This window comes from Somniosus microcephalus, chromosome 30 (genome assembly GCF_052327205.1).
Source record: "Somniosus microcephalus isolate GS21.2 chromosome 30, FLI_Smic_1.0, whole genome shotgun sequence".
In the NCBI taxonomy this organism is placed as follows: domain Eukaryota; kingdom Metazoa; phylum Chordata; class Chondrichthyes; order Squaliformes; family Somniosidae; genus Somniosus; species Somniosus microcephalus.
Window position 1 is genome coordinate 8,542,058 of NC_141016.1, and position 27,910 is coordinate 8,569,967.

The window sequence follows — 27,910 nt, forward strand, 5'->3', positions numbered from 1 at the left end:
CTCTTCTTTCCCCTCCCCCATTTCCCAGCCCCCAAACTGCCTTTTGTCTCAGTTCTGTAGAAGGGTTTCGACCCGAAACGTTGACTCTATTTCTCTCTCCATTTATGTTGCCTGGCCTGCTGAGTTTTTCCAGCATTTTCTGTTGTTATTTCGGATTTCCAGCATCCGCAGTATTTTGCTATCAGATAAACAGCTCTGGTCTTCTGCTTTGGAGATGGGCACTTGATATATCTAAGTGCAAAGAGACCTGCGTGTTCCTGTGCACCAGTCGCTGAAAGTAAGCACGCAGGTGCAGCAGGCGGTTAAGAAGTCAAATGGTATGTTGGCCTTCGTAGCAAGAGGGTTCGAGTACAGGAACAAGGATGTCTTGCTACAGTTGTACAGGGCATTGGTGAGACCGCACCTTGAGTATTGTGTGCAGTTTTGGTCGCCTTACCTGAGGAAGGACGTTCTTGCCATGGAAGGAGTGCAGCGAAGATTCACCAGGCTGATACCTGGGATGGCAGGAATGACGTATGAGGAGAGATTGCGTCGATTGGGCTTATACTCACTGGAGTTTAGAAGATTGAGAGGGGATCTCATCGAAACCTATAAAATTCTGTCAGGCCTGGACAGACTAGATGCAGGAAGGATGTTTCTGATGGCCGGGGAGTCCAGAACCAGGGGTCATAGTCTAAGGATAAGGGGTAAGCCATTTAGGACTGAAATGAGGAGGAATTTCTTCACCCAGAGAGTGGTGAACCTGTGGAATTCTCTACCACAGAGGGCGGTGGAGGCCAGTTCACTAAATATATTCAAGAAAGAGTTGGATATATTTCTTAAGGCTAAAGGGATCAAGGGATATGGGGAGAAGGCAGGGACAGGGTACTGAATTTGGATGATCAGCCATGATCTCATTGAATGGCGGAGCAGGCTCAAAGGGCCGAATGGCCTACTCCTGCTCCTATCTTCTATGTTTCTATGGGTGACAAATATAATTTGGAAGGTGCATTCAGAAATGATGCTCCTCTGGAACCCAACATATATTTGACCCAAAAAGTTGGATCATTATTAGGATAGATTTTTACATATTCAGGTGTCAAAGACTTTGGGCATTGTGTGACCATAGTCACTGCATTATCACGGTTGGATTCCACTTCTTCTCGTCATGTTCTGACAAATACTGGTGACAAGAGCCAAGCAGAGATTCGAGTGGTCTGGTGCCAAGAACACTGTAAAAACAGGACTCTGATCATTCCTTCCTCATGGCTAGCAACAGAGCATCACTGAGAACCCATCACCCTGCTTTCGACAGTTAAACAATGGTAGAGACTCAGGTGGGGGGGTGGTTGAGGGAGGGTGTAAGAGGAGAAAGGGGGTAGGAGAGAGAATGCAAGAGAATCTCTGGTTGGAGAGATGAAGTCTCCGGATTGGAAACCATTATAGGAAGAAATGTTTTCTGTACTAGCAGTTAAGAATCCAAAGAGGAGACAGGAACCATAAAGGACACGAGCAGGGCTGAAATGCAGGATGTCCATGAGACAGTTAATACTCTGAATGATTAATTCCTCTAAATATTTACCAGCAAAATGCTCTCGCTAAGCAGTCACCGAAGTAGAATTAATAATTTTGATATATCCCAGTGCCCTGCTATTTCTCCACGTCAGCCGTGGCTCAGTGGGTGGCACTCTCGTCTCCGAGTCAGAAGGTTGTGGATTCGAGCCCCACTCCAGAGACTTGAGCACAAAATCCAGCCCGACAGTCACAGTGCCAGTACTGAGGGAGTGCTGTACTGCCGGAGGTGCAGTCTTTTGGATGAGACGTTAAACTGGTGGACGCAAAAGATCCCTTGGCACTATTTGAAGAAGAGCAGGGGAGTTCCCCCCCATTATCCTGGCCAATATTTATCCTTCAACCAACGTCACATCAAATTACCTGGTCATTATCACATTACTGTTTGTGGGAGCTTGCTGTGCGCAAATTGGCTGCCGCATTTCCCACATTACAACAGTGACCACGCTTCAACAAGCACTTCATTGGCTGTAAAGTGCCTTGGGATGTCCTGGGGTTGTGAGAGGCGCTATATAAATGCAAGTTCTTTCTTTCTTTTCTCAAAACAATTCCTAAAGCTCTGCACAAAAGGCTCAAGGTTGGGTGGTTCCCAAGTATAACTTTTGGAATGGATTAGGAATTGGTCAATGTTTGGAAAAGAGCAGGTAACAGATAAAGGTGGATAAGGAAGGCCACGTGTGGTGGCAGGGAGGGCAGGAAGAGTGCGGAGGGATCGGTATTGGGACCCAGTGGTTTCTAGTTTACCTCCAGCGACGCAAGGCAAGTTGTCTAAATCTGCAGACGATACCAAGCTAGAAGGAGTAGATGGTTCCGAGGTGGCTTGGGAATTACAAAATGGGTTGCACAAAATATGTAAACCAGGACAATAGCAGGTGAAATTTATGACTCCATGAATGGTGTTGGGAGCAGCTACGGGCGAAGTTGACAGAAATCTCGGAGTCCTTGTAGACCCTACACTCAACATGTCCACCTGCTGCGGAGCCACAATCAATGAAGCAAAGGGGATGCTGAACTACATAGCGAAGGCAGTCCAGTGAAAGTCAGAGGAAGTCATAATCAAACTGTATAGTGATCTGATCAGGCCGTCCCTTGACTGGGTCCAATTCTAGGCAGAAGGGAGACATTTAAGCCACAGAGACACTGCAGAGAAGAGCTACAAGATTGACGCATCGGAGGGCTTGGGCATTAGGAGGGAATGGAGAAAGCTCGACTTTTTAGAGCCTTGAAAGGAGGAGGCTTGGGAGTGATCTTATAAAAGGTATACAAGATCGTAAGTAATATGGAGAAGGTAGATCTGGAAAATTATTTCAAACTAAATTGCGAGAGTGCGATCAAGGGGACATAGGTTCAAACTAGTAAAAGCCAAAAATAAACAAACAAGGTTAACTTTATATTAAATGCTCGCTCGCTACACATCAGTTTTCAATTATCAAGGCAAATATATTGAAGGCCAAAAATTGATATATTAAACAATATTATTAAAACAATACCCAGGCCAACAGTAAACAGCCATTTTCTCTGGATGGCGACAAACTGCAAAGGAAACAAGATGCAGATCTCAGACCTGCTGGTGGTAGGACTGCCTGGGTAGACGGCCTCTTGCGCGGTGTCAGGGAGGGCTGGATCGGCAGCATCCCGGGATTGGCTGGAGCCTGCCCAGCTTTGGGCCTCTGACGAGGGGCTATCGAGGTCTCAGTGGGAGGAGTTGGGTCTGTGAGCCTGAGAAGTGAGGACAACATTTAAATCGCAATTAATCTATGAAAAAAAAATACCAAAACACAATAACAATAAACTCTTTCGTATCCGGCACCTACGGAACCGGTTGATGAAAAATTCCGGATAACAGAGGCAGGCAATTTTTAAACACAAAAAAAAATAAAAACCAGTGACTAACTCGGCCACCACGGGAAACTTGGACTCAGAAAAACGAAAAATGGATGGATTCGGCAAGATTACCGGCTATCTATTTTGCCGGTTATTAAAGAATTCCGGTTGATTAGGTGCCGTTTAAACAAAGAGTTTACTGTACATTATAACATGCATCTCTCTTTCCCTTTCTCCCCAGTTTATTTAAAAAAAAAAAAAAGCTGCAGTCCTGATCAGGATGAGTGCAGGTGGCACAACAACTCAGCCATAGAATGAGGATCATCGGATGTTACAGGCCACTTTTACCACTGAAGCCAGCGCTGTTCTCTCCCCATTAACAACCTGGTCTAATCCCACTCTCCTCCTCATCCCATTAACCTTTAATATTCCTATTTTTCAAGCAATTAATTCCCGTTAATAAGAATTCACTGACACTGCTTCAACAATGCGGCAGAGAATTCTACACTCTGTATAAAGAACAGTTCAAGATCATAATTTCGTGCCTTCTGGTTACCATCTCACCAACCGGTGGAAACAAAAAAAATCAATCACTATTTACCTCATCACAATTCTTCAAAATCTGGAACAACGCCAACATGTCACCTCAACCTTCTCAGTTCGAATCAAAAAAAGTCTTCAAGTCTCTCTACAACCGCAAACCCCTCAAATCTCTGGCAACATTGCAGTGAATCTACACTGTAGCTTTGCCATTGGTTTCTATAATGGGGTCAGAACTGTAACAATACTCAGCCTGCGGCCCAATCAAGATCTTGTACAAGTTCATTATCTCCTTGCCTTTTGTGTTCAATGTCTCTGGACGCAAAAACCAAGGATTCCATTTGTCCTTCTGGTGAGCTTATTCGACTTGTGCTACCCTCCTTCCGAGTGCCTTCACTTTTGAAGACTTTTTGTTTCCCTACTCTACTGAAATTACATTAGAAACTACAACACGAAAACGGCCCAACCAGCCAGTGTTGATGTTTGTCCTCCACCTGAGCAGTTGTCCTAAATACCATATGCCCACCCTGTACCTCTATCCTTCTACCACATGTCTACCTATTCTTAACTGTTGACTTAGTCGTCTCTTGAATCACCAACTCTGGTACTGCACTCCACAGCGCTCAACCCTTTGTATAAATGTTTCTCCTGCTCTCTGTCCCAAGTCTCTTGCATTTAATTGTATTCCTGTGACCTCTTGCTCTAATCCCCTCCACTACTGGATAAAGTCTACTTCTCTCTACTCTGTCCCATCCCTTCACAACTTTAAACTTGTCTATCAAAACACACCCCATAATCTCCTCCGAACAGAATCCTCAATTTTTTTCCAAGCCTTTCTTTGTATTTGTATTTCCTGCTACCAGACAGCACATTGGGGAATTTCTATTGCCTCAACATCCTTCCGATAGTGTGGACCTTCTGCTCCACGGGCGGTTTCTGTCCTCCCTGAGCTCGCCTGCGTTAGTGAGACAGGTGTGCCGTCCCGGTCAAACTGTCCCCGGAGCGGATCCAAAATTGCACAGTGCTCCTACTTTGGTATTCCTCAGGTTTTATATAGATTCACCATTTCATTGTAACTTTTTTATTCTATACCTCTTGCCCAGTGTTCCATTACCTTTCTTATTAAGACCTTATCCACTCGAGGTGGTGCTTGGAAAGCTAATGATCCTAAACTTCCAAATCCCTCTACTCTTCCACATTACCCAACTTCCCCCCCCAAAAATTTTAATTACTACTATTTTAAAAAACAAAAAAACAAAATGTACCAACCTCATGTTTACTGACATTGAATTCCATTTGCCATTTAAAATCTACATTTAAATCAAAACACAAGTTTCATCCCTGCCCAATACAAGTGGACAGGCACCAAAGGAGTGGCACCGACAGTACTGCCCTGCAGCCAATAGGGGGAAACAAACCAGAAGGGAGAGGTGCTGCCGAGGAACCAGCTACAGGAACAGTGGAAACACACAGGCAGCTTGCCCAGCAGCAGAGGGAGACAGGTCCAGGGAGAACGACACTAATTTGTACAGGAAACTTTCTGGTATCCGGGACAGACGGGACCGACGTGGTGCCGGTTCATCAACAATTCCGGATAACCGAACGCTATAGTAAAAGATACGGAGCTCAGAGCTCCGTATAAAGCAACAAACAGCTTCAGAACAATCGGCACAAGTTGCAAGCGTCTCTGTAGCTTAGTAACAGCTTCAGCCACACCCTTGCACAGCAACAAATGGAGTAAAAAAATGTAAGTAAAAAAAGTTACCTGAACCAACTCCTGAATTTTGCCGGTGGATAGAGCGTTCCGGTTATTTAGGGGCCAGTTAATCGAAAGTTTCCTGTATTTCTATATCGCCTTTAACGTAGTAAAATGTCCCAAGGCGCTTCACAGGAGCGACAATCAAACAAAATTTGACACCGAGCCACATAAGGAGATGTTAGGACCGTTGACCAAAAGCTTGGCCAAAGAGGTAGGTTTTAAGGAGCGTCTTAAAAGGAGGAAAAGAGAGGGGTTTAGGGAGAGAATTCCACAGCTTAAGGCCCAGGCAGCTGAAGGAATGCCTCCAATACTTGAGCGATTAAGATCAGGGACGCGCAGGAGGCCAGAGTTAAAGCGCAGCTATCTCAGGGGGGCTGCGGGGCTGGAGGAGAACAGGGATGGGAGACACGCAAACGGATTCTTAACCCACCTGAACCCTGCATGTGTCAAAGCAAGTCACGGAGATAGAAACTTCTGTTTACGTGCATCACTTTAGCAGCTGAACATTGACAGTTGCAGATAAAGGAACGAATTACCCACACAAGGGAACAGTAGAAGGGATCGAAGCAGTGCCCTGGCACTCTGTGGCAGGGTGTGTGCATGCACAAAGTATGGTGCCACCAAACAATTAAAGAGTTAGCAGGAAACTGATATATACTACCGCCCCCTTAAATGACATATTAACATCAGTTTTTATTTAAAGGCACATGGTAAATCACATCTGCAAGGTATAAATACTGTAATTATGACCCTTAACGAATCCCATACAGATGTTACAAGTGAGGCAACGGTGTTCCCGCGTTCCCCCGATGGTTTGGTCAGGAAGAAACAGGGCATTAAAGAAGGTGCCGAGGGTCGAAGGAGGCTCCAAGACGGCATCAGGTTCGATGGTTGGTCTGTGCGAGGGTAGCTGATCTTAGCCGGAGTGTCAGTCAGAATAGGGGAGCAACAACTGGGAAGAGGGAACCTTCCCGCTCTCCATCGCTGTCCAATGATCCTCAAACACCAATCGCCAAAAACAGAACAACTGGCAGTTCCACGTGGGATCTTACTATGCACTATAGAATTTTACAGCACAGAAACAAGCCGTTCGGCCCAACTGGTCTGTGCCCGTGTTTATGCTCCACGTGAGCATCCGCCCACCTTACTTCAGCTAATCCAATCAGCATAACCTTCTATTCCTTTCTCCCTCGTGTACTTATCAAGCTTCCCCTTAAATGCATCTATCCTAGTCGCCTCCCTCTGATTAAAAACATTTATTAGTGATTATCGTCTTTCGGATGAGACGTTAAACAGAGGCCCCCGTCTGCTCTCTCAGGTGGACGTAAAAGATCCCACGGCGCTATTTCGAAGAACAACAGGGGAGTCCTGGCCAATATTTATCCCTCAATCAACATCATTAAAAAAAGATTACCCGGTTATTTATCACATTACTGTTTGCGAGAGCTTGCTGTGCGCAAATTGGCTGCCGAGTTTCCTACATTACAACAGTAACTACACTTCAAAAAGTACTTAATTGGCTGTACAGCGCTTTGGGACATCCTGAGGTCGTGAAAGGCGCTATATAAATGCAAGTCAGTCTTTCTTTCATATGCCCTCGAGCATCCCTGATTATAAATAGCTCCACCATTGGTGGCCGTGCCTTCTGTTGCCGAGGCTCTAAGCTCTGGAATTCCCTGCCTAAACCTCTCCGCCTCTCTCTCCTCCTTTAAGACGCTCCTTAAAACCTACCTCTTCGACCAAGCTTTTGGTCACCTGCACTAATTTCTCCTTATGTGGCTCGGTGTCAAATTCTTTTGTCTTCTAATACTCCTGTGAAGCGCCTTGGGACTTTTTACTACGTTAAAGGCGCTATATAAATACAAGTTGTTGTTGACAACTTGTTCATTTGGCTATGCATCAGTCACTGCATTTCAAAAGTAATTAATTGTACATGAATCACTTGGAGATGCATTAAGGCACTGTATAAATTGTCTTTCCCTGCTGGGAAATATCTATGTGGACATTGTGTGACAGTCAGACTAAGTAGCCCGCCGGAGTTATTGGCTAGGCTGACAGCCGCGTCTGTGGTGCACTGAGTCAGTCCTTCAGGAAAGCAGTAAATCAAATTGTGGTCAGGGGAAAACAAGGCTAGCCCAAAACTACCCCAAAATGTTTGGCAATGCTACATTTGTAGTCCATGCATTCAGAAGATTCCTCCTCCCCCCCCCCAAAAAAACACTAATACTAAACCCAAGAGCCTGACGCTGCTTTTTCGAAACCACTGTCGCAGTTACAGGCAAGCACCTCCTCCACTTAATTATACACAAGATGAGGTACTAAATAACTCACCTCGCCTTGGGCTGTGTCTTCCTAGCAGCAGCTTCACTGGCTTTTACTGGTTCAATTAGCTTGACTGGAATGGGAGAGTTCTGTGAAACAAAGCTACTGTTACATCAACAGGAACATCAAAGAACAAGCACATTATTTCGCCACAGTTGAAGTATCGAGGACTGAACGCGATTCCTCACAATTTTCTCTCTCTCTCCTTAATCAAACCACTGAGTCTGGTGACTTTGGGTCCATACAGCCTCGGAACGGTTTAGCCGTAGAACGTTGTTCCACAAAAGAGGCCAACAGGTTGTGCACGTTGAGTGCGTGCACCAGATTAATTCGGTTTGCTCAACCCATTAAAAAGAACCACAAGTGTTTCTGCTGCTTAATATGCATCAGTACAGCACTTCACAATTCTACGTACATCGTTCAGGCACAGTTAATCACTAAACAGTCCGCTGGATCTGTAAAGCGTTCAGATAATCCAGAGGCTGCTTTCCAGTCACAAGACAGTATATATAGGGCTCCACTCACTGCTGTAACTCAGTGGTGCTAACTTACAGAACAAACGGGAAACTGTGCAACCTCCGTCGCCTCCAGTCCAGATCCAAGGTCGTCCCATCCTCTGTCGTCGAATTACAGTATGCAGACGACGCTCGTGTCTGCGCTCACTCGGAGGTCGAACTCCAAACCATCGTCAACACCTTCACCGAAGCGTATGAGAGCATGGGCCTTACACTAAACATCCGTAAGACAAAGGTCCTCTACCAACCAGCCCCTGCCACACAGTACTGCCCCCCCGGATTATCAAAATCCACGACAAGGCCTTGGACAACGTGGACCACTTTCCATACCTCGGGAGCCTACTGTCAACAAGGGCAGACGTCGACGACGAAGTCCAACACCGCCTTCAGTGTGCCAGTGCAGCTTTCGGTCGCCTGAAGAAGAGAGTGTTTGAAGACCAGGACCTCAAACCCGGCACTAAGCTCATGGTCTACAGAGCAGCAGTGATACCCGCCCTGCTGTATGCCTCAGAGACATGGACCATGTACAGCAGGCACCTCAAAGCACCGGAGAGGTACCACCAACGCTGCCTCCGCAAGATCCTGCAAATCCATTGGCAGGATAGGCGCACCAACGTCAGTGTTCTCGCTCAGGCCAACATCCCCAGCATCGAAGCTCTGACCACGCTCAATCAGCTCCGATGGACGGGTCACATTGTCCGCATGCCCGATATGAGACTCCCAAAACAAGCGCTCTACACGGAACTCTGACACGGCAAGAGAGCCCCAGGTGGGCAGAGGAAACGCTTCAAGGACACCCTCAAAGCCTCCTTGAAAAAGTGTAACATCCCCACCGACACCTGGGAATCCCTGGCCCAAGACCGCACAAAGTGGAGGAGAAGCATCCGGGAAGGCGCCGAACGCCTCAAGTCTCTTCGCCGGGAGCAAGCGGAAGCCAAGCGCAGGCAGCGCACGTCAACCCAAGCACCCCACCCACCCGCCCCTTCAACCACCGTCTGCCCCACCTGTGACAGAGACTGTAGGTCCCGCATTGGACTCAGTCACCTGAGAACTCATTTTTAATGTGGAAGCAAGTCACCCTCGGCTCCGAGGGACTGCCTAAGAAGATAGGGCTCCACTCACTGCTGTAACTCAATTTATAATTGAAGAAGTGTTACAGACCATACGGCACTAATGCGCAGTCAGTAATTTGCTTTGGACTGCAAGGGTACAATTTCTGTCAAATTTCACCGCTTTGTTCAGAAGTGCTCACTTGGCACATCGCCTTGATGGACATGATCAGGAACTCATCGGGTGAAGACTCACGTGCGCAAGCCAGGTTGTCTCAATTCCCTGGCACAGTACACTGGAGCTGAAACATGTTACGCCACCACAGCACCGTCGGTCTTTAACACATGCGTGTTGGAGGTCTCAATGGGACATGGCAGTAGTTTAACATGACATTTTCCATGTGATTTTAGTGCAACACAGGTTTCAAATTATTTCTAGACTTACACAGGCATTCTGGACAGGGCATTCCTTCCGGATTTGTTTAAACGCAAAGTGAGACACCTGGTAAATGTCCGGTCTCTTGTCTGGATCTGGCTCGAGCATGAATCCTGCAAAGTGAAATCACCATCAGCAAACTATTTCACACCAGCATCAGAGCAGCTTCAGAACTAAGGAAACATCAACCACACTTTCTCTGTACCACTAGCAAACTGTTTTGACCTTGCACGTTCTGAGACGTGTTTGATTTTTAATTTTATGGCATGTCTATTCTTCATCCCCAGCCCCACCATGGAGAACACCTTGGAAACGTTGTAAAGGGTCCATTCTCGCACACAACCCGCTATGAAATCAGTCACAGCTGCCCACAATACCAAAGCCCTGCCGTTATTTTCCACTGTTATCCCAGTTTAGTTACTCTCTGGTCCCAGCAACAGTCCCACGCCGAAACTTCACCCAGCTCCACCTTCTCCCGGGCCTCAAACAATACCATTTGGATGGCCCACAGGGAGGGGAATGAGTGTGGCCCACAGGACTGGCACCATCTCACAATCAGGGAAGGCTCGTCATCACTTGGAGCCACCTCCCGAGAGTACAGCCGAGTTAATCAATCAGTCACCCCGCGAGGAATCGTGGGTGCAACTTCACATCCAATCACTGTGACACAGCATGTTAGACATTACACCATGACAGCCCACATTATTACTTGTCGATAAGATGCATTCCATATTTCAAATTACTTTCCCATCAATATACCCATCCTTCACCTATCTTAAAAGCTTTAATTCCTGTTCTATTATTTTTCAGACTAAAATAAATGCTTCAGACTTGTTTAAAAAAAGGACTGGTTTTAATTCTGCATAAGTGAATCAGTGGAACTCCAAATATTAGGGAACATTTTTTAAAGTATTTTTCTAAAATTAAGCTTCTCTCAATGTACATGAATTAATTCATTTTGGACCAATAAAATAGACAGCACAGCTCCAGAAACATCCGACTACCCTTTGAAAAGATCTGCTTTACTCTTCTATTAAGTCCTCCTCCTGTGTGCAAGCTCTTCGCCAGTGGTCGACTGTAACTTTTTGTCAGTGGCCACATTTCCAACCAAGGTCTTGCCTGAAAGCTGTGCTCAGGGATGCTGCACACAGCGATGGGACATGTATGGTTCCCGCTCAGCTCTTGATTTCAATCATGCCACCGTGAGCAATTGCAAAGTGGAGGTCAGGCACTTGCCAGTCACACACACACACTTTTAAAATCGGCTCATTCACCCGCTGTATGGAAACTGGGGCAACTCTGCCGCTGGATAGCATTCCATTGCCTTCTTTAGCTGGACAACAAGGAAAGGGGATAACACTGAAACTCGGCTCACAACATCCCAACAGCCGAGCAGGGCGTGAATAGAGGTGGCGGAACAGCAAACCTGGCAAAGGCAGTGGGTGAAGGACAGGTGTAGCCTTATCACGAGTAACACTGCTCTGCACTTTATAGATCGCCGTGTAATTGAAAATTCCATGCCTTCAGCTACTAGCAATCCATTCTAGCTTTCAACACACGCATCCCATCGCTTTCCTTTTACAGAACAACGGCCAAATGAATAGTGCGTCAGCTTCTGACGAAGGTGTATTCTGAAGCTGTGTTGACTCCTTCTCCAATCAAACAATGCATATCAGAAACCTATCCTAATCTATTATTAATCTTAGAGCTCGAGTGTTACTGCAGCCCTCAAAACAGAGCTCAGCAGAAACTGAAGAGAAAAGAGACTGAAGTTTAACAGTGCGTACTTATTAGGCAGTGCATCTCGCTGGAGTACTTGGAGTTATCTGGAATTGTGAAGCTCCCATCACAGATTGCAACCTGGCTTTCTCCAAACGGTAGTGTAAAAAAACAGAGTTTGTACAGTAAACATCCGAGTGCCTGAAAGAGAAAGCAACAGAATCATGACCAGACTCAATGAAAGACAGCAAGGCGAGATGATTTTCAGAATTAACACAACCATTACCAGTTGTCTTTTGGGGCAATTGGCTTAAGTGACTGAAAAAAACTAAAGTCTTACATCAAACATTTTGGAATCAAAAGTTGTTTTTTTTTTTTTTTTAAAAATGGGCCACTTGTTTTGCTCACAAGATAGGAGATGCAAAGCAAGTGTTGAAAGTAGCAATAGCTACTGCTGGAACAGTATCCAACCAGTGATGCCCCAGGTGAGAAAGGGGAAGCTCCCGCACATTCCCACCAAGCCCTGCGCGGTTCCAAACCATCCCTTGTTCCAGAGGGAGGCAGCTCGGCAATACTAGTAACTGGAAAAGCCGACAGCCACAATTCGCTTTTGGTTGCTGCATTTGAAATAACTGTACAAGTGTGCGTGTGCGTGTGAATAGGTTTGTTCTGCACGTGCACACACTGCTTTTTAATATAGAAAACTCTATACCTAAAACTCAACCCATCTGGATTTGGTGTAGACAAAAACCATGTCAATCTTAATTACTATATACCAATAATAAACTGCAGCACAGTCGGGAAGGAGTGGCGCTTGGAGTCTTCAACATTGACTCCAGACCCCATGAAGTCTCATGGCTTCAGGTCAAGCATGGGCAAGGAAACCTCCTGCTGATTACCACCTACCACCCTATCTCAGCTGACGAATCAGTACTCCTCCATGTTGAACACCACTTGGAAGAGTGGCAAAGGCACAGAATGTACTCTGGGTGGGGGACTTCAATGTCCATCACCAAGAGTGGCTCGGTTGCACCACTACTGACTGAGCTGGCCGAATCCTGAAGGTCATAGCTGCCAGTCTGGGCCTGCAACAGGTGGTGAGGGAACCAACACGAGGGAAAAGCCTACTTGACCTCGTCCTCACCAATCTACCTGCTGCAGATGCATCTGTCCATGACAGCATTGGTAGCAGTAACCACTGCAGAGTCATTGTGGAGACGAAGTCCCGTCTTCACACTGAGGACACCCTCCATTGTGTTGCGTGGCACTACCGCGCCGTGCTAAATGGGATAGATTCAGAACAGATCTAGCAGCTCAAAACTGGGCATCCATGAGGTGCTGGGGGCCATCAGCAGTAGCAGAATTGTATTCCACCACAATCTGTAACCTCATGGCCTGGCATATCCCTCACTTTACCATTACCATCAAGCCAGGGGACCAACCCTAATTCGTATAGGAGTGTAGAAGAGCATGCCAGGAGCAGCACCAGGTGTACCTAAAATTGAGGTGCCAACCTGGGGAAGCTGCAACACAGGACTACATTCATACTAAAAAGCGGAAGCAGCATGCGATAGACAGAGCTAAGCGATCCCACAATCAACGGATCAGATCAAAGCTCTGCAGTCCTGCCACATCCAGTTGTGAATGGTGATGGACTATTAAACAACTGACAGGAGGAGGCTCCATGAATATCCCCATCCTTAATGATGGCAGAGCCCAGCACGTGAGTGCAAAAGACAAAGTTGAAGCGTTTGCAACCATCTTCAGCCAGAGGTGCCGAGTGGATGACCCATATCGGCCTCCTCCCGAGGTCCCCACCATCACAGAAGCCAGTTTCCAGCCAATTCGATTCACTCCACGAGATATCAAAAAACGGCTGAGCGCACTGGACACAGCAAAGGCTGTGGGCCCTGACAGCATCCCGGCTATCGTGCTGAAGACTTGTGCTCCAGAACTAGCCGAGCCTCTAGCCAAGCTGTTCCAGTACAGCTACAACACTGGCATCTATCCGACAATGTGGAAAACTGCCCAGGTATGTCCTGTCCACAAAAAGCAGGACAAATCCAATCTGGCCAAATACCACCCCATCAGTCTACTCTCAATCATCAGCAAAGTGATGGAAGGTGTCATCGACAGTGCTATCAAGCAGCACTTACTCACCAATAACCTGCTCACTGATGCTCAGTTTGGGTTCCGTCAAGACCGCTCGGCTCCCGACCTCATTACAGCCTTGGTCCAAACATGGACAAAGGAGCTGAATTCCACATGAGGTGAGAATAACTGCCCTTGATATCAAGGCAACATTTGACCGGGTGTGGCATCAAGCAGCCCTAGTAAAACAAGTCAATGGGAATCGGGCGAGGGGGGACTCTCCACTGGCTGGAGTCATACCTAGCACAAAGTTGTGGTGATTGAAGGTCAATCATCACAACCCCAGGACATCGCTGCAGGAGTTCCTCAGGGCAGTGCCCTCGGCCCAACCATCTTCAGCTGCTTCATCAATGACCTTCCCTCCAACACAAGGTCAGAAATGGGGATGTTCGCTGATGACTGCACAGTGTTCAGTGCCATTCACAACTCCTCAGATAATGAAGCAGTCCACGCCCGCATGCAACAAGACCTGGGCGACATTCAGACTTGGGCAAACTTCACGCCACAGAAGTGCCAGGCAATGACCATCTCCAACAAGCGAGAGTCTAACCACCTCTCCATGACATTCAACGGCATTACCATCGCCGAATCCCCCACCATCAATATCCTGGGGTCACCATTAACCAGAAACTTAACTGGACCAGCCACATAAATATTGTGGCTACAAGAGGTTAGAGGCTAGGTATTCTGCGGCGAGCGTCACACCTTCTGACTCCCCAAAGCCTTTCCACCATCTACAAGGCACAAGTAAGGAGTGTGATAGAATACTCTCCACTTGCCTGGATGAGTGCAGCTCCAACAACACTCAAGAAGCTCGACACCATCCAGGACAAAGCAGCCCGCTTGATTGGCACCCCAACCACCACCTTAAACATTCACTCTCTCAACCACCGGCGCACCGTGGCTGCAGTGTGCACCATCTACAAGATGCACGGCAGCAACTTGCCAAAGCTTCTTCGACAGCACCTCCCAAACCCGCGACTTCTTCCACCTAGAAGGACAAGGGCAGCAGGCGCATGGGAACACCCCCACCTCCAAGTTCCCCTCCAAGTCACACACCATCCTGACTTGGAAATATATCGGCCGTTCCTTCATCGTCGCTAGGTCAAAATCCTTGAACTCCCTCCCTAACAGCACTGTGGGAGTACCTTCACCACATGGGACAGCAGTGGTTCAAGGCGGCTCACCACCACCTTCTCCAGGACAATTAGGGATGGGCAATAAATGCTGGCCATACCAGCGACGCCCACATCCCACGAACGAATTTAAAAAATGTTCCATTGCATCAACAAACTTAGTGTGTTAGTGCATCCTCCTGTAAATACTCTGCAACAGTCTGGAAACCAGTGTAACGTTAAGGGGGGAAATCCTTTGCAAACAGACAATCGCATGATTGCCACCTTGCATGTCCTAAAATGATTACTAGTAAAATGTTACTTATGGAGAATGAAGTGTTGAAATGTGTAATGCACATAATGTGACGGTGTTTCATTCTCACATTGACGCCACATCTGTTGTCACTCAGGTAGAAGTCATCCACGTTGATTTTTGGCAAGGGGTGTGTGGCTGCCTCAAGTGAATAGACTTGCACTGGTTTAGCTTCACTCTATAACTGGAAACGGTGGGACATGAAGTTCTGATTATTTCGAGGCAATCTATCCTGGGAGCTTATTTTAATGTTAGCAAGAGAGCCAACTGTTCCAATTAACAATTACATTTAATTGGCATTACAACAGTGAGTGGAGCCTTTCATGTACAAGTCAAACTGTGGTATAGCTTCATCTTAAATAATAATTATAATATGTGAAGTGTTGACATTCCGGAATGAAGTGACTGCTCAACTCAGACAAAGAGACAGGAGTACACACAGGGGCGAGCGCGCCACACACACACGGGGCGAGCGCGCCACACACACACAGGGGCGAGCGCGCCACACACACACGGGGCGAGCGCGCCACACACACACGGGGGCGAGCGCGCCACACACACACAGGGGCGAGCGCGCCACACACACACAGGGGCGAGCGCGCCACACACACACACAGGGGCGAGCGCGCCACACACAGATTTTAAATTCCTTTCCCACAGAAAACCTTCACTCTAAATGTATGCAGACTCTACAATTTTTGCAACCAATCTGATGAATGAATCTTGAATGCTTTCCATGCCATCTTACCTGAGCATTTACTAAAAATGATTACTAGCAAAATGTGACTCCAAGAGAATGCAGTGTTGCAAAATGTTACTCTTCACCAGGATAGATAGATTTTTGAACTCTAGGGGAATCAAGGGATATGGGGATAGTGCGGGAAAGTGGAGTTGAGGTCGAAGATCAGCCATGATCTTATTGAATGGCGGAGCAGGCTCGAGGGGCTGAATGGCCTATTCCTGCTCCTAATTCTTATGTTCTTATGTCACACTTTATAACAATGCAGACAATCACAGGGGTATCTGTGCCAATAGGAGACTCTCTGGAAAAATCCATGCGAACTTCCTGTACGGAATGCTGCAGGGTGATTTCATTTCCTTAATCCTTCCTTTTTTCTTCCCCCCCACCCGAACGTTACACTGGTGTCCATATTGTCGGAGATGCCACTTTTGGACGAGATGTCAGCCCTCTTAGACGGGCATAAAAGATCCCCATGACACTACAGGAAACTTTCGTTTAACCGGAGGTTAAATGTCCGGAAAGCTCTATCCACTGGCAAAATTCAGGAGTCAGTTCAGATAAGTTTTTTTACTTCTCGTTGCTTTTTTTCTCCAGTCGTGGCTCTGCAAGGTCTAGCTGAAGCTGTTGCTTAGCTACAGAGACGCTTGCAAGCTGCAGCCGATTGTTTTGAAGCTGTTGCTAAGCAACAGGGTTTGTTGCTTCAGACGGAGCTCAGAAGCTCCGTATGTTTTAACATTAGCGCTGGTTTCTCCGGCAGTTTTGATAGGATGGCAACTGCGCGGTCCCATCAGTGCTGGATACCAGAAAGTTTCCTGTATTTGAAAAATAGCAGGGGAGTTGTCCAGGCCAATATTTATCCCTCAGCGAACATCACTAAAACAGATTATCTGATCATTATCACGTTCCTACATTGACTGCTGAGAGGTTGTTTCCCCTGGCTGGAGAGTCTAGAACTAGGGTGCATAGCCTCAGGATAAGGGGTCGGCCATTTAAGTCTGAGAGGAAGAGGAATTTCTTCACTCAGAGGGTTGTGAATCTTTGGAATTCTCTACCCCAGAGGGCTGTGGATGCTGAATCATGGCGTTCGTACAAGGCTGAGGTGGATAGATTTTTCGACTCCAGGAGAATCGAGGCATATGGGGATCGGGTGGGAAAGTGGAGCTGAGGTCGAAGATCAGATTTATTGATCATGATCTTATTGAATGGCGGAGCAGGCGCGAGGGGCCGTATGGCCTACTCCTTCCCCCAGTTACGCTCTTATTGACTGCGCTGCTAAAATACTTCCCAATGTGCTGGACAACCAGGGGTGTCCTGAGATTGTGAAAGGCGCTAGATAAATGCAAGTTCGCTTGTTTGTACTGCTGGTAATGTCAAGTAGTCGGTCAGCTGCCTGTACTTGCTTGTCCAGTTATTCCCATTACCTCAGCAGTACAGAATCAGGAAATGCCTGAGCAAGTGTATCCTTTCAAGTAAGTGCTCTCATTCACGACACAGAAGACCGTTTTGCTTCCCTTTACTCACCCATATATCAGCCTTTGTGGTGATAGCTTTGCCACAGTAAAGGTTCACCATTTCGGGAGCGCGGTAGGACAGGGTTGTGTACCTGAAAAACACAAAGAAGTGGGAATGAGGTCTGCAACACTCGCTTCACGTGGGCGAGACTGGAACCTCTGGTTTTAGTTCTCCAGGGTAGAGTGTGATTTGCTTTATTTGTTGTCACTTGGTTTACTCTGCATATTTTTTTAAAAAATCAGCTTTATCTGAATAAATCTGGCTGTCTAATTCCAATCCTGTTTGAGCACACTGTGTAGGCGGACACTCCAGAGCAGTGCAGACAGACTGCTGCAGGGTCTGAAAAGCTGTCTTTCAGAGGAACTGTTAAAATGAGACTCCGTTCTACCAGTGTCCGAGGAAGCCCATGGCACTATTTGACTAAGACCGGGGGGGGGGGGAAGACACACACACACACTTCTCCCGGTTGTCCTAACCAACATACCCGTTTCAGCCAATATCAAAAATTGATTAGAAGAACATTCATCGCGCTGCCGTTTTGGGGGCTTTATGGCTGCATTTGCCTGTGTAATGACCATGACTGCATTACCAAGTAAATCATTGCCTGCGAAACACAGCCATTTGAGAGATAACGCGCTACATAAATGCATCTTCGCTTCTCTTTACTGGCACCATCATGCAATGAGGGAGGGGCAAACTACACTTAAGCTAAAACATGTGACTATTGGATCTCAGGCGTCAAAAGTTCAAACTGTATTCCTACAAGAGTCAAGAATAAGCCATGGGGTTATTATTAACACGCTACATCATCTCTTAATTTGAAGGGAGGCTCCAGGATCACAATTCCCATCAAATGTTCACACTTGAAAGAAACAATTTTCTCCTGTAAGAGTTTGGGCAATAGTTAACTCAAGTCACCGCTTGGAGATTGAAAGTCAGGGGTCATCTTATACACAATGTGTGCCAATGGAGGCTACTGTAGATCACTCTGGACTGCACGCACCCATCCATTACATATGCTCCGGCCCGGTTTGCTTGTCTAGTTCCAGTATCTCCCATGCTGGTGGTACAGACAGGGCATATTAAAATTAAGCAGAGGTACACCAACAAGAGCTTGCATTTATATAGCACCTTGAACATAGTAAAACGTCCCAAGGCGTTTCACAGGAACGTCAAACAAAATCTGACACTGAGCCACATAAGGAGATATCAGGGCAGATGACCAAAAGCTTGGCCAAAGAGGTAGGTTTTAAGGAGCCTTAAAGAAGGAGGGGGAAGCAGAGAGATTTAGGGAGGGAATTTCAGAGCTTAGGGCCCAGGCAGCTGAAGGCACGGCCGCCAATGGTGGAGTGATTAAAATCAGGGATGCTAAAGAGACCAGAATTGGAGGAGCGCAGCGATCTCGAAGGGGGGGGGGGGGAGGTTACAGAGATGGGGGGGGGGTGGGGAGGCCATGGAGAGATTTGAAAACAAGGATGAGAATTTTTAAATCGAAGTGTTGCTTAACCGGGAGCCAGTGTAGGTCAGCGAGCACAGGGGCGATGGGTGAATGGGACTTGGTCCGAGTTAGGACACGGGCAGTAGAGTTTTGAATGAGCTCAAGTTTATGGAGAGTGGAAGATGGGAGACCGGCCAGGGGTGCGTTGGAATAGTCGAGTCTAGAGGTAATAAAGGCATGGATGATGGTTTCAGCAGCGGCTGAGCTGAGGCAGGGGGCGGAGTCGGCGATATTACAGAGGTGGAAGTTGGTTGTCTTGGTGATGGAATGGATGTGTGGTCGGAAGCTCATCTCGGGCGGGGCGGTCAAGTACGACACCAAGGTTGCGAACCGTCTGGTTCGACCTCAAGACAGTTGCTAGTTTGAGGTACAGAGTCGGCGGCTAGGGAATGGAGTTTGTGGCAGCGACCGAAAACAATGGCTTCGGTCTTCCCAATATTTAGTCGGAGGACATTTCTGCTCATCCGTCGGATAAGCAGTGTGACAAATCAGAGACAGCGGTGGGATCGAGGTGGTGGTGAGGTAGAGCTGGGTCTCGTCGGAGTACACGTGGAACTGGACGTTGTGTTTTCGGATAACGTCGCCGAGGGGCAGCACGCAGATGAGAAAGAGGAATGGCTGAATTGACTCAGATTTAGACAGTTTGGCTGAAACGCTGAGGTGTGGGAACAAATGGTTACATATTATATACATGTTACCCTAAATATGGTAATAAATCACAGCAGAAAGCCCCAGCCTGTCCAATGGTATTGATAAAATTGGTGTATTCAGAGAATTTTTCTTTGTATCCTAAGAGCTTTGAATTCATAAGCCAAAAAACATTTTTTCTTTAAAGAAACATTACAGAAGGCATTCTGAGAATTACTGTTTATACCAAATATGCTGCTCAACCAGTCTGGAGATATTTTTGTACTTCCACACCTATGAGATCATAATTGGCTGCAGAATCTGGGTCCTTCCGTTCTATTAACATGCTTTTGTGTTTCATGTGGGTTTTGGCAGAGCAACACCAAACCAACCTCTGTGTGCTGCTCGCCTGTGTGTATATTGCCTTTTGTCCTCCACTCCTCTATCTCTGTTGAACACAGTTTTGGAAAATGGAGATTCAGTCTCCCAGGAAACTATTTTGAACCAGCTCTGACATTTCTCTCCGTGCTTTAGTCTTAATAACTGGAGAGCTGTGAGGTTATTCACTTTGGTAGGAAGAATAGAAAAACAGAATATTTTTTAAGTGGCGAGAAACTTTCAAATGTTGGTGTAGAGAGAGATTTGAGTGTCCACGTACAGGAAAGGCATGCAGGTACAGCAAGCAATTAGGAAGGCAAATGGCATGTTGGCCTTTATTGCAAGGGGGTTGGAGTATAAGAGTAAGGAAGTCTTACTGCAATTATATAGGGCCTTGGTGAGACCACACCTGGAGTACTGGGCACAGTTCTGGTCTCCTTATCTGAGGAAGGACATACTTGCCTTAGAGATGGTGCAATGAAGGTTCACTAGATTGATCCCTGGGATGAGGGTTGTCCTATGAGGAGAGATTGAGTAGATTGGGCCGATACTCTCTGGAGTTTAGAAGAATGAGAGGTGATCTCATTGAAACATAGAAGATTCGGAGGGGGGAATTGACAGGGTGGATTCGGAGAGGTTGTTTCCCCTGGCTGGAGTGTCTAGAACTAGGGAGCATAGTCTCAGGATAAGGGGTTGGCCATTTAAGACTGAGATGAGGAGAAATTTCTTCTTCATTCAGAGGGTTATGAATCTTTGGACTTCTCTACCCCAGAGGGCTTGTGGATGCTGAGTCGTTGAGTATTTAAGGCCGAGAGCGATAGATCTTTGGACTCGAGGGGAAGCGGGGTTGAGGAAAGTGGAGTTGAGGTGGAAGATCAGCGGGAGCCCAGGAGAGGGAGAGAGAGAGAGAGAGTGTTCGGCGGTACTAAACCCAGCGGGAGCCCAGGAGAGCGCGAGAGTTCGGCGGTACTAAACACAGCGGGAGTCCAGGAGAGCGTGAGAGTTCGGTGGTACTAAACACAGCGGAACCCAGGAGAGTGAGAGAGTTCGGCGGTACAAAACACAGCGGGAGACCAGGAGCGCGCGAGAGTTCAGCAGTACTAAACACAGCGGGAGCCCAGGCGGGCGCGAGAGTTCAGCGGTACTAAACACAGCGGGAGCCCAGGAGGGCGCGAGTGTTCTGCGGTACTAAACACAGCGGGAGCCCAGGAGAGTGAGTGAGTTCGGCAGTACGAAACCCAGCGGGAGCCCAGGCGGGTGCGAGAGTTCAGCAGTACGAAACACAGGGGGAGCCCAGGAGAGCGCGAGAGTTCGGCGGTACGAAACACAGCGGGAGCCCAGGAGAACGCGAGAGTTCGGCGGTACTAAACCCAGCGGGAGCCCAGGAGGGCGCGAGAGTTCGGCGGTACTAAACACAGCGGGAGCCCAGGAGAGAGTTCAGCGGTACTAAACACAGCAGGAGCGCAGGAGAGCGAGAGACATCAGCGGTACTGAACACAGCGGGAGCCCAGGAGAGAGCGAGAGTTCGGCGGTACTGAACACAGCGGGAGCCCAGGAGAGAGCGAGAGTTCAGCGGTACTAAACACAGCGGGAGCCCAGGAGAGAGCACGAGTGTTCGGCGGTACGAAACACAGCGGGAGCCCAGGAGAGAGCACGAGTGTTCGGCGGTATTAAACACAGCAGGAGCCCAGGAGAGAGAGAGAGAGAGAGAGAGAGAGAGAGAGAGTTCGGCGGTACTAAACACAGTGGGAGCCCAGGAGAGCGCGAGAGTTCGGCGGTACTAAACACAGCGGGAGCCCAGGAGAGAGCACGAGTGTTCGGCGGTACGAAACACAGCGGGAGCCCAGGAGAGAGCACGAGTGTTCGGCGGTATTAAACACAGCGGGAGCCCAGGAGAGAGAGAGAGAGTTCGGCGGTACTAAACACAGCGGGAGCCCAGGAGAGCGCGAGACTTCGGCGGTACGAAACACAGCGGGAGCCCAGGAGTGTGTGTTCGGCAGTACAAGACACAGCGGGAGCCCAGGAGAGAGAGAGAGAGAGAGAGAGAGAGAGAGTTCGGCGGTACTAAACACAGCGGGAGCCCAGGAGAGCGCGAGAGTTTGGCGGTACTAAACACAGCGGGAGCCCAGGAGAGAGAGAGAGAGAGAGAGAGAGAGAGAGAGTTCGGCAGTACTAAACACAGCGGGAGCCCAGGAGAGTGCGAGAGTTCAGCGGTACTAAACACAGTGGGAGCCCAGGAGAGCGCGAGTTCGGCGGTACTAAACACAGCGGGAGCCCAGGAGAGCGCAAGAGTTCGGCGGTACTAAACACAGCGGGAGCCCAGGAGCGCGCGAGAGTTCAGCGGTACTGAACACAGCGGGAGCCCAGGAGAGAGAGAGAGTTCGGCAGCACTAAACCCAGCGGGAGCCCAGGAGGGCGCCGAGAGTTCGGCGGTACTAAACACAGCGGGAGCCCAGGAGGGCGCGAGAGTTCGGCGGTACTAAACACAGCGGGAGCCCAGAAGGGCACGAGAGTTCGGCGGTACTAAACACAGCGGGAGCCCAGGAGAGAGAGAGAGAGCTCGGCGGTACTAAACACAGCGGGAGACCAGGATAGTGAGAGAGTTCGGCGGTACTAAACACAGCGGGAGCCCAGGAGGGCGCGAGAGTTCAGCGGTACAAAACACAGCGGGAGCCCAGGAGAGTGAGAGAGTTTGGCGGTACTAAACACAGCGGGAGCCCAGGAGAGCGTGAGAGTTCGGTGGTACTAAACACAGCGGAACCCAGGAGAGTGAGAGAGTTCGGCGGTACTAAACACAGCGGGAGTCCAGGAGGGCGCGAGTGTTCTGCGGTACTAAACACAGCGGGAGCCCAGGAGAGTGAGAGTGTTCGGCGGTACTAAACACAGCGGGAGCCCAGGAGAGTGAGTGAGTTCGGCAGTACGAAACCCAGCGGGAGCCCAGGAGGGCGCGAGAGTTCGGCGGTAGTAAACACAGCGGGAGCCCAGGAGAGCGCGAGAGTTCAGCGGTACTAAACACAGCGGGAGCCCAGGAGGGCGCGAGTGTTCTGCGGTACTAAACACAGCGGGAGCCCAGGAGGGGCGCGAGAGTTCGGCGGTACAAAACACAGCGGGAGACCAGCAGCGCGCGAGAGTTCAGCGGTACTAAACACAGGGGGAGCCCAGGAGAGCGCGAGAGTTCGGCGGTACTAAACACAGCAGGAGCCCAGGAGAACGCGAGAGTTCGGCGGTACTAAACCCAGCGGGAGCCCAGGAGAGTGAGAGAGTTCGGCGGTACTAAACACAGCGGGAGCCCAGGAGAGAGAGAGGGAGTTCGGCAGTACTAATCACAGCGGGAGCCCAGGAGAGCGCGAGAGTTCGGCGGTACTAAACACAGCGGGAGCCCAGGAGGGCGCGAGAGTTCGGCGGTACTAAACACAGCGGGAGCCCAGAAGGGCACGAGAGTTCGGCGGTACTAAACACAGCGGGAGCCCAGGGGAGAGAGAGAGAGAGAGAGCTCGGCGGTACTAAACACAGCGGGAGACCAGGATAGTGAGAGAGTTCGGCGGTACTAAACACAGCGGGAGCCCAGGAGGGCGCGAGAGTTCAGCGGTACAAAACACAGCGGGAGCCCAGGAGAGTGAGAGAGTTTGGCGGTACTAAACACAGCGGGAGCCCAGGAGAGCGTGAGAGTTCGGTGGTACTAAACACAGCGGAACCCAGGAGAGTGAGAGAGTTCGGCGGTACAAAACACAGCGGGAGACCAGGAGAGCGCGAGAGTTCAGCAGTACTAAACACAGCGGGAGTCCAGGAGGGCGCGAGTGTTCTGCGGTACTAAACACAGCGGGAGCCCAGGAGAGTGAGAGTGTTCGGCGGTACTAAACACAGCGGGAGCCCAGGAGTGTGAGTGAGTTCGGCGGTACAAAACACAGCGGGAGACCAGCAGCGCGCGAGAGTTCAGCGGTACTAAACACAGGGGGAGCCCAGGAGAGCGCGAGAGTTCAGCGGTACTAAACACAGGGGGAGCCCAGGAGAGCGCGAGAGTTCGGCGGTACGAAACACAGCAGGAGCCCAGGAGAACGCGAGAGTTCGGCGGTACTAAACACAGCGGGAGCCCAGGAGAGTGCGAGAGTTCGGCGGTACTAAACACAGCGGGAGCCCAGGAGAGGGAGAGAGTTCGGCGGTACTAAACACAGCGGGAGCCCAGGAGAGTGAGAGAGTTCGGCGGTACTAAACACAGCGGGAGCCCAGGAGGGCACGAGAGTTCGGCGGTACTAAACACAGCGGGAGCCTAGGAGAGAGAGAGTTCGGCGGTACTAAACACAGTGGGAGCCCAGGAGAGCGCGAGAGTTCGGCGGTACTAAACACAGCGGGAGCCCAGGAGAGCGCACGAGTGTTCGGCGGTATTAAACACAGCGGGAGCCCAGGAGAGCGCGAGACTTCGGCGGTACGAAACACAGCGGGAGCCCAGGTGTGTGTGTTCGGCAGTATCAGACACAGCGGGAGCCCATGAGAGAGAGAGAGAGAGAGAGAGAGAGTTCGGCGGTACTAAACACAGCGGGAGCCCAGGAGGGCGCGAGAGTTTGGCGGTACGAAACACAGCGGGAGCCCAGGAGGGCGCGAGTGTTCTGCGGTACTAAACACAGCGGGAGCCCAGGAGGGGCGCGAGAGTTCGGTGGTACTAAACACAGCGGGAGCCCAGGAGAGTGAGAGTGTTCGGCGGTACAAAACACAGCGGGAGACCAGCAGCGCGCGAGAGTTCAGCGGTACTAAACACAGGGGGAGCCCAGGAGCGCGCGAGAGTTCGGCGGTACTAAACACAGCAGGAGCCCAGGAGAACGCGAGAGTTCGGCGGTACTAAACCCAGTGGGAGCCCAGGTGAGTGAGAGAGTTCGGCAGTACTAAACACAGCGGGAGCCCAGGAGAGAGAGAGGGAGTTCAGCGGTACTAATCACAGCGGGAGCCCAGGAGAGCGCGAGAGTTCGGCGGTACTAAACACAGCGGGAGCCCAGGAGGGCGCGAGAGTTCGGCGGTACTAAACACAGCGGGAGCCCAGAAGGGCACGAGAGTTCGGCGGTACTAAACACAGCGGGAGCCCAGGAGAGAGAGAGAGAGTTCGGCGGTACTAAACACAGCAGGAGCCCAGGAGGGCGCGAGAGTTCAGCGGTACAAAACACAGCGGGAGCCCAGGAGAGTGAGAGAGTTTGGCGGTACTAAACACAGCGGGAGCCCAGGAGAGCGTGAGAGTTCGGTGGTACTAAACACAGCGGAACCCAGGAGAGTGAGAGAGTTCGGCGGTACAAAACACAGCGGGAGACCAGGAGCGCGCGAGAGTTCAGCAGTACTAAACACAACGGGAGCCCAGGCGGGCGCGAGAGTTCAGCGGTACTAAACACAGCGGGAGTCCAGGAGGGCGCGAGTGTTCTGCGGTACTAAACACAGCGGGAGCCCAGGAGAGTGAGAGTGTTCGGCGGTACTAAACACAGCGGGAGCCCAGGAGTGTGAGTGAGTTCGGCAGTACGAAACCCAGCGGGAGCCCAGGAGGGCGCGAGAGTTCGGCGGTAGTAAACACAGCGGGAGCCCAGGAGAGCGCGAGAGTTCAGCGGTACTAAACACAGCGGGAGCCCAGGCGGGCGCGAGAGTTCGGCGGTACTAAACACAGCGGGAGCCCAGGAGGGCGCGAGTGTTCTGCGGTACTAAACACAGCGGGAGCCCAGGAGGGGCGCGAGAGTTCGGTGGTACTAAACACAGCGGGAGCCCAGGAGAGTGAGAGTGTTCGGCGGTACAAAACACAGCGGGAGACCAGCAGCGCGCGAGAGTTCAGCGGTACTAAACACAGGGGGAGCCCAGGAGAGCGCGAGAGTTCGGCGGTACGAAACACAGCAGGAGCCCAGGAGAACGCGAGAGTTCGGCGGTACTAAACCCAGCGGGAGCCCAGGAGAGTGAGAGAGTTCGGCGGTACTAAACACAGCGGGAGCCCAGGAGAGAGAGAGGGAGTTCGGCGGTACTAATCACAGCGGGAGCCCAGGAGAGCGCGAGAGTTCGGCGGTACTAAACACAGCGGGAGTCCAGGAGAGCGCGAGAGTTTGGCGGTACTAAACACAGCAGGAGCCCAGGAGAGCGCGAGAGTTCGGTGGTACTAAACACAGCGGGAGCCCAGGAGAACGCGAGAGTTCGGCGGTACTAAACCCAGCGGGAGCCCAGGAGGGCGCGAGAGTTCGGCGGTACTAAACACAGCGGGAGCCCAGGAGAGCGAGAGAGTTCAGCGGTACTAAACACAGCAGGAGCGCAGGAGAGCGAGAGACATCAGCGGTACTGAACACAGCGGGAGCCCAGGAGAGAGAGAGAGTTCGGCGGTACGAAACACAGCGGGAGCCCAGGAGGGCGCGAGAGTTTGGCGGTACTAAACACAGCGGGAGCCCAGGAGGGCGCGAGAGTTCGGCGGTACTAAACATAGCGGGAGCCCAGGAGAGCGCGAGAGTTCGGCGGTATTAAACACAGCGGGAGCCCAGGAGAGCGTGAGAGTTCAGCGGTACTAAACACAGCGGGAGCCCAGGAGAGTGAGAGAGTTAGGCGGTACTAAACACAGCGGGAGCCCAGGAGAGCGTGAGAGTTCAGCGGTACTGAACACAGCGGGAGCCCAGGAGAGAGCGAGAGTTCGGCGGTACTAAACACAGCGGGAGCCCAGGAGGGCGCGAGAGTTCGGCGGTACTAAACACAGCGGGAGCCCAGGAGAGCGCGAGAGTTCAGCGGTACAAAACACAGCGGGAGCCCAGGAGTGAGAGAGAGTTTGGCGGTACTAAACACAGCGGGAGCCCAGGAGGGCGCAAGAGTTCAGCGGTACTAAACACAGCGGGAGCCCAGGAGAGTGAGAGAGTTTGGCGGTACTAAACACAGCGGGAGCCCAGGAGCGCGCGAGAGTTCAGCGGTACTGAACACAGCGGGAGCCCAGGAGAGCGAGAGAGTTCAGCGGTACTAAACACAGCGGGAGACCAGGAGAGAGAGAGAGAGGGAGAGCTCGGCGGTACTAAACACAGCGGGAGACCAGGATAGTGAGAGAGTTCGGCGGTACTAAACACAGTGGGAGCCCAGGAGAGCGCGAGAGATCAGCGGTACTAAACACAGCGGGAGCCCAGGAGAGTGAGAGAGTTTGGCGGTACTAAACACAGCGGGAGCCCAGGAGAGCGCGAGAGTTCGGCGGTACTAAACACAGCGGGAGCCCAGGAGAGGGAGAGAGTTCGGCGGTACTAAACACAGCGGGAGCCCAGGAGAGTGAGAGAGTTCGGCGGTACTAAACACAGCGGGAGCCCAGGAGGGCACGAGAGTTCGGCGGTACTAAACACAGCGGGAGCCTAGGAGAGAGAGAGAGTTCGGCGGTACTAAACACAGTGGGAGCCCAGGAGAGCGCGAGAGTTCGGCGGTACCAAACACAGCGGGAGCCCAGGAGAGAGCACAAGTGTTCGGCGGTATTAAACACAGCGGGAGCCCAGGAGAGCGCGAGACTTCGGCGGTACGAAACACAGCGGGAGCGCAGGTGTGTGTGTTCGGCAGTACAAGACACAGCGGGAGCCCATGAGAGAGAGAGAGAGAGAGAGAGAGAGAGTTCGGCTGGTACTAAACACAGCGGGAGCCCAGGAGGGCGCGAGAGTTTGGCGGTACGAAACACAGCGGGAGCCCAGGAGGGCGCGAGAGTTCGGCGGTACTAAACACAGCGGGAGCCCAGGAGAGCGCGAGAGCTCGGCGGGTACTAAACACAGCAGGAGCCCAGGAGAGCGCGAGAGTTCGGCGGTACTAAACCCAGCGGGAGCCCAGGAGAGAGAGAGAGAGAGAGAGAGAGAGAGAGAGAGAGAGAGAGAGAGAGAGAGAGAGAGAGAGAGAGAGAG

General features: G+C 50.4%; 1 protein-coding gene across 11 annotated transcripts in view; it reads right to left on the minus strand.

The window, feature by feature from the left end:
• Positions 1–27,910, minus strand: part of aak1b (AP2 associated kinase 1b) — a 146,770-nt gene that overhangs the window by 64,961 nt on the left and 53,899 nt on the right. For all 11 annotated transcript variants that reach the window (XM_085970972.1, XM_085970969.1, XM_085970967.1 and 8 more), the window contains exons 6-10: positions 17,558–17,639; positions 11,784–11,916; positions 10,006–10,109; positions 8,006–8,085; positions 3,116–3,270 (exon numbers count right to left, since the gene is read on the minus strand). In XM_085970972.1, the coding sequence (XP_085827098.1) occupies positions 3,116–3,270; positions 8,006–8,085; positions 10,006–10,109; positions 11,784–11,916; positions 17,558–17,639 (554 nt within the window). The remainder of the gene's footprint in view (positions 1–3,115; positions 3,271–8,005; positions 8,086–10,005; positions 10,110–11,783; positions 11,917–17,557; positions 17,640–27,910) is intronic.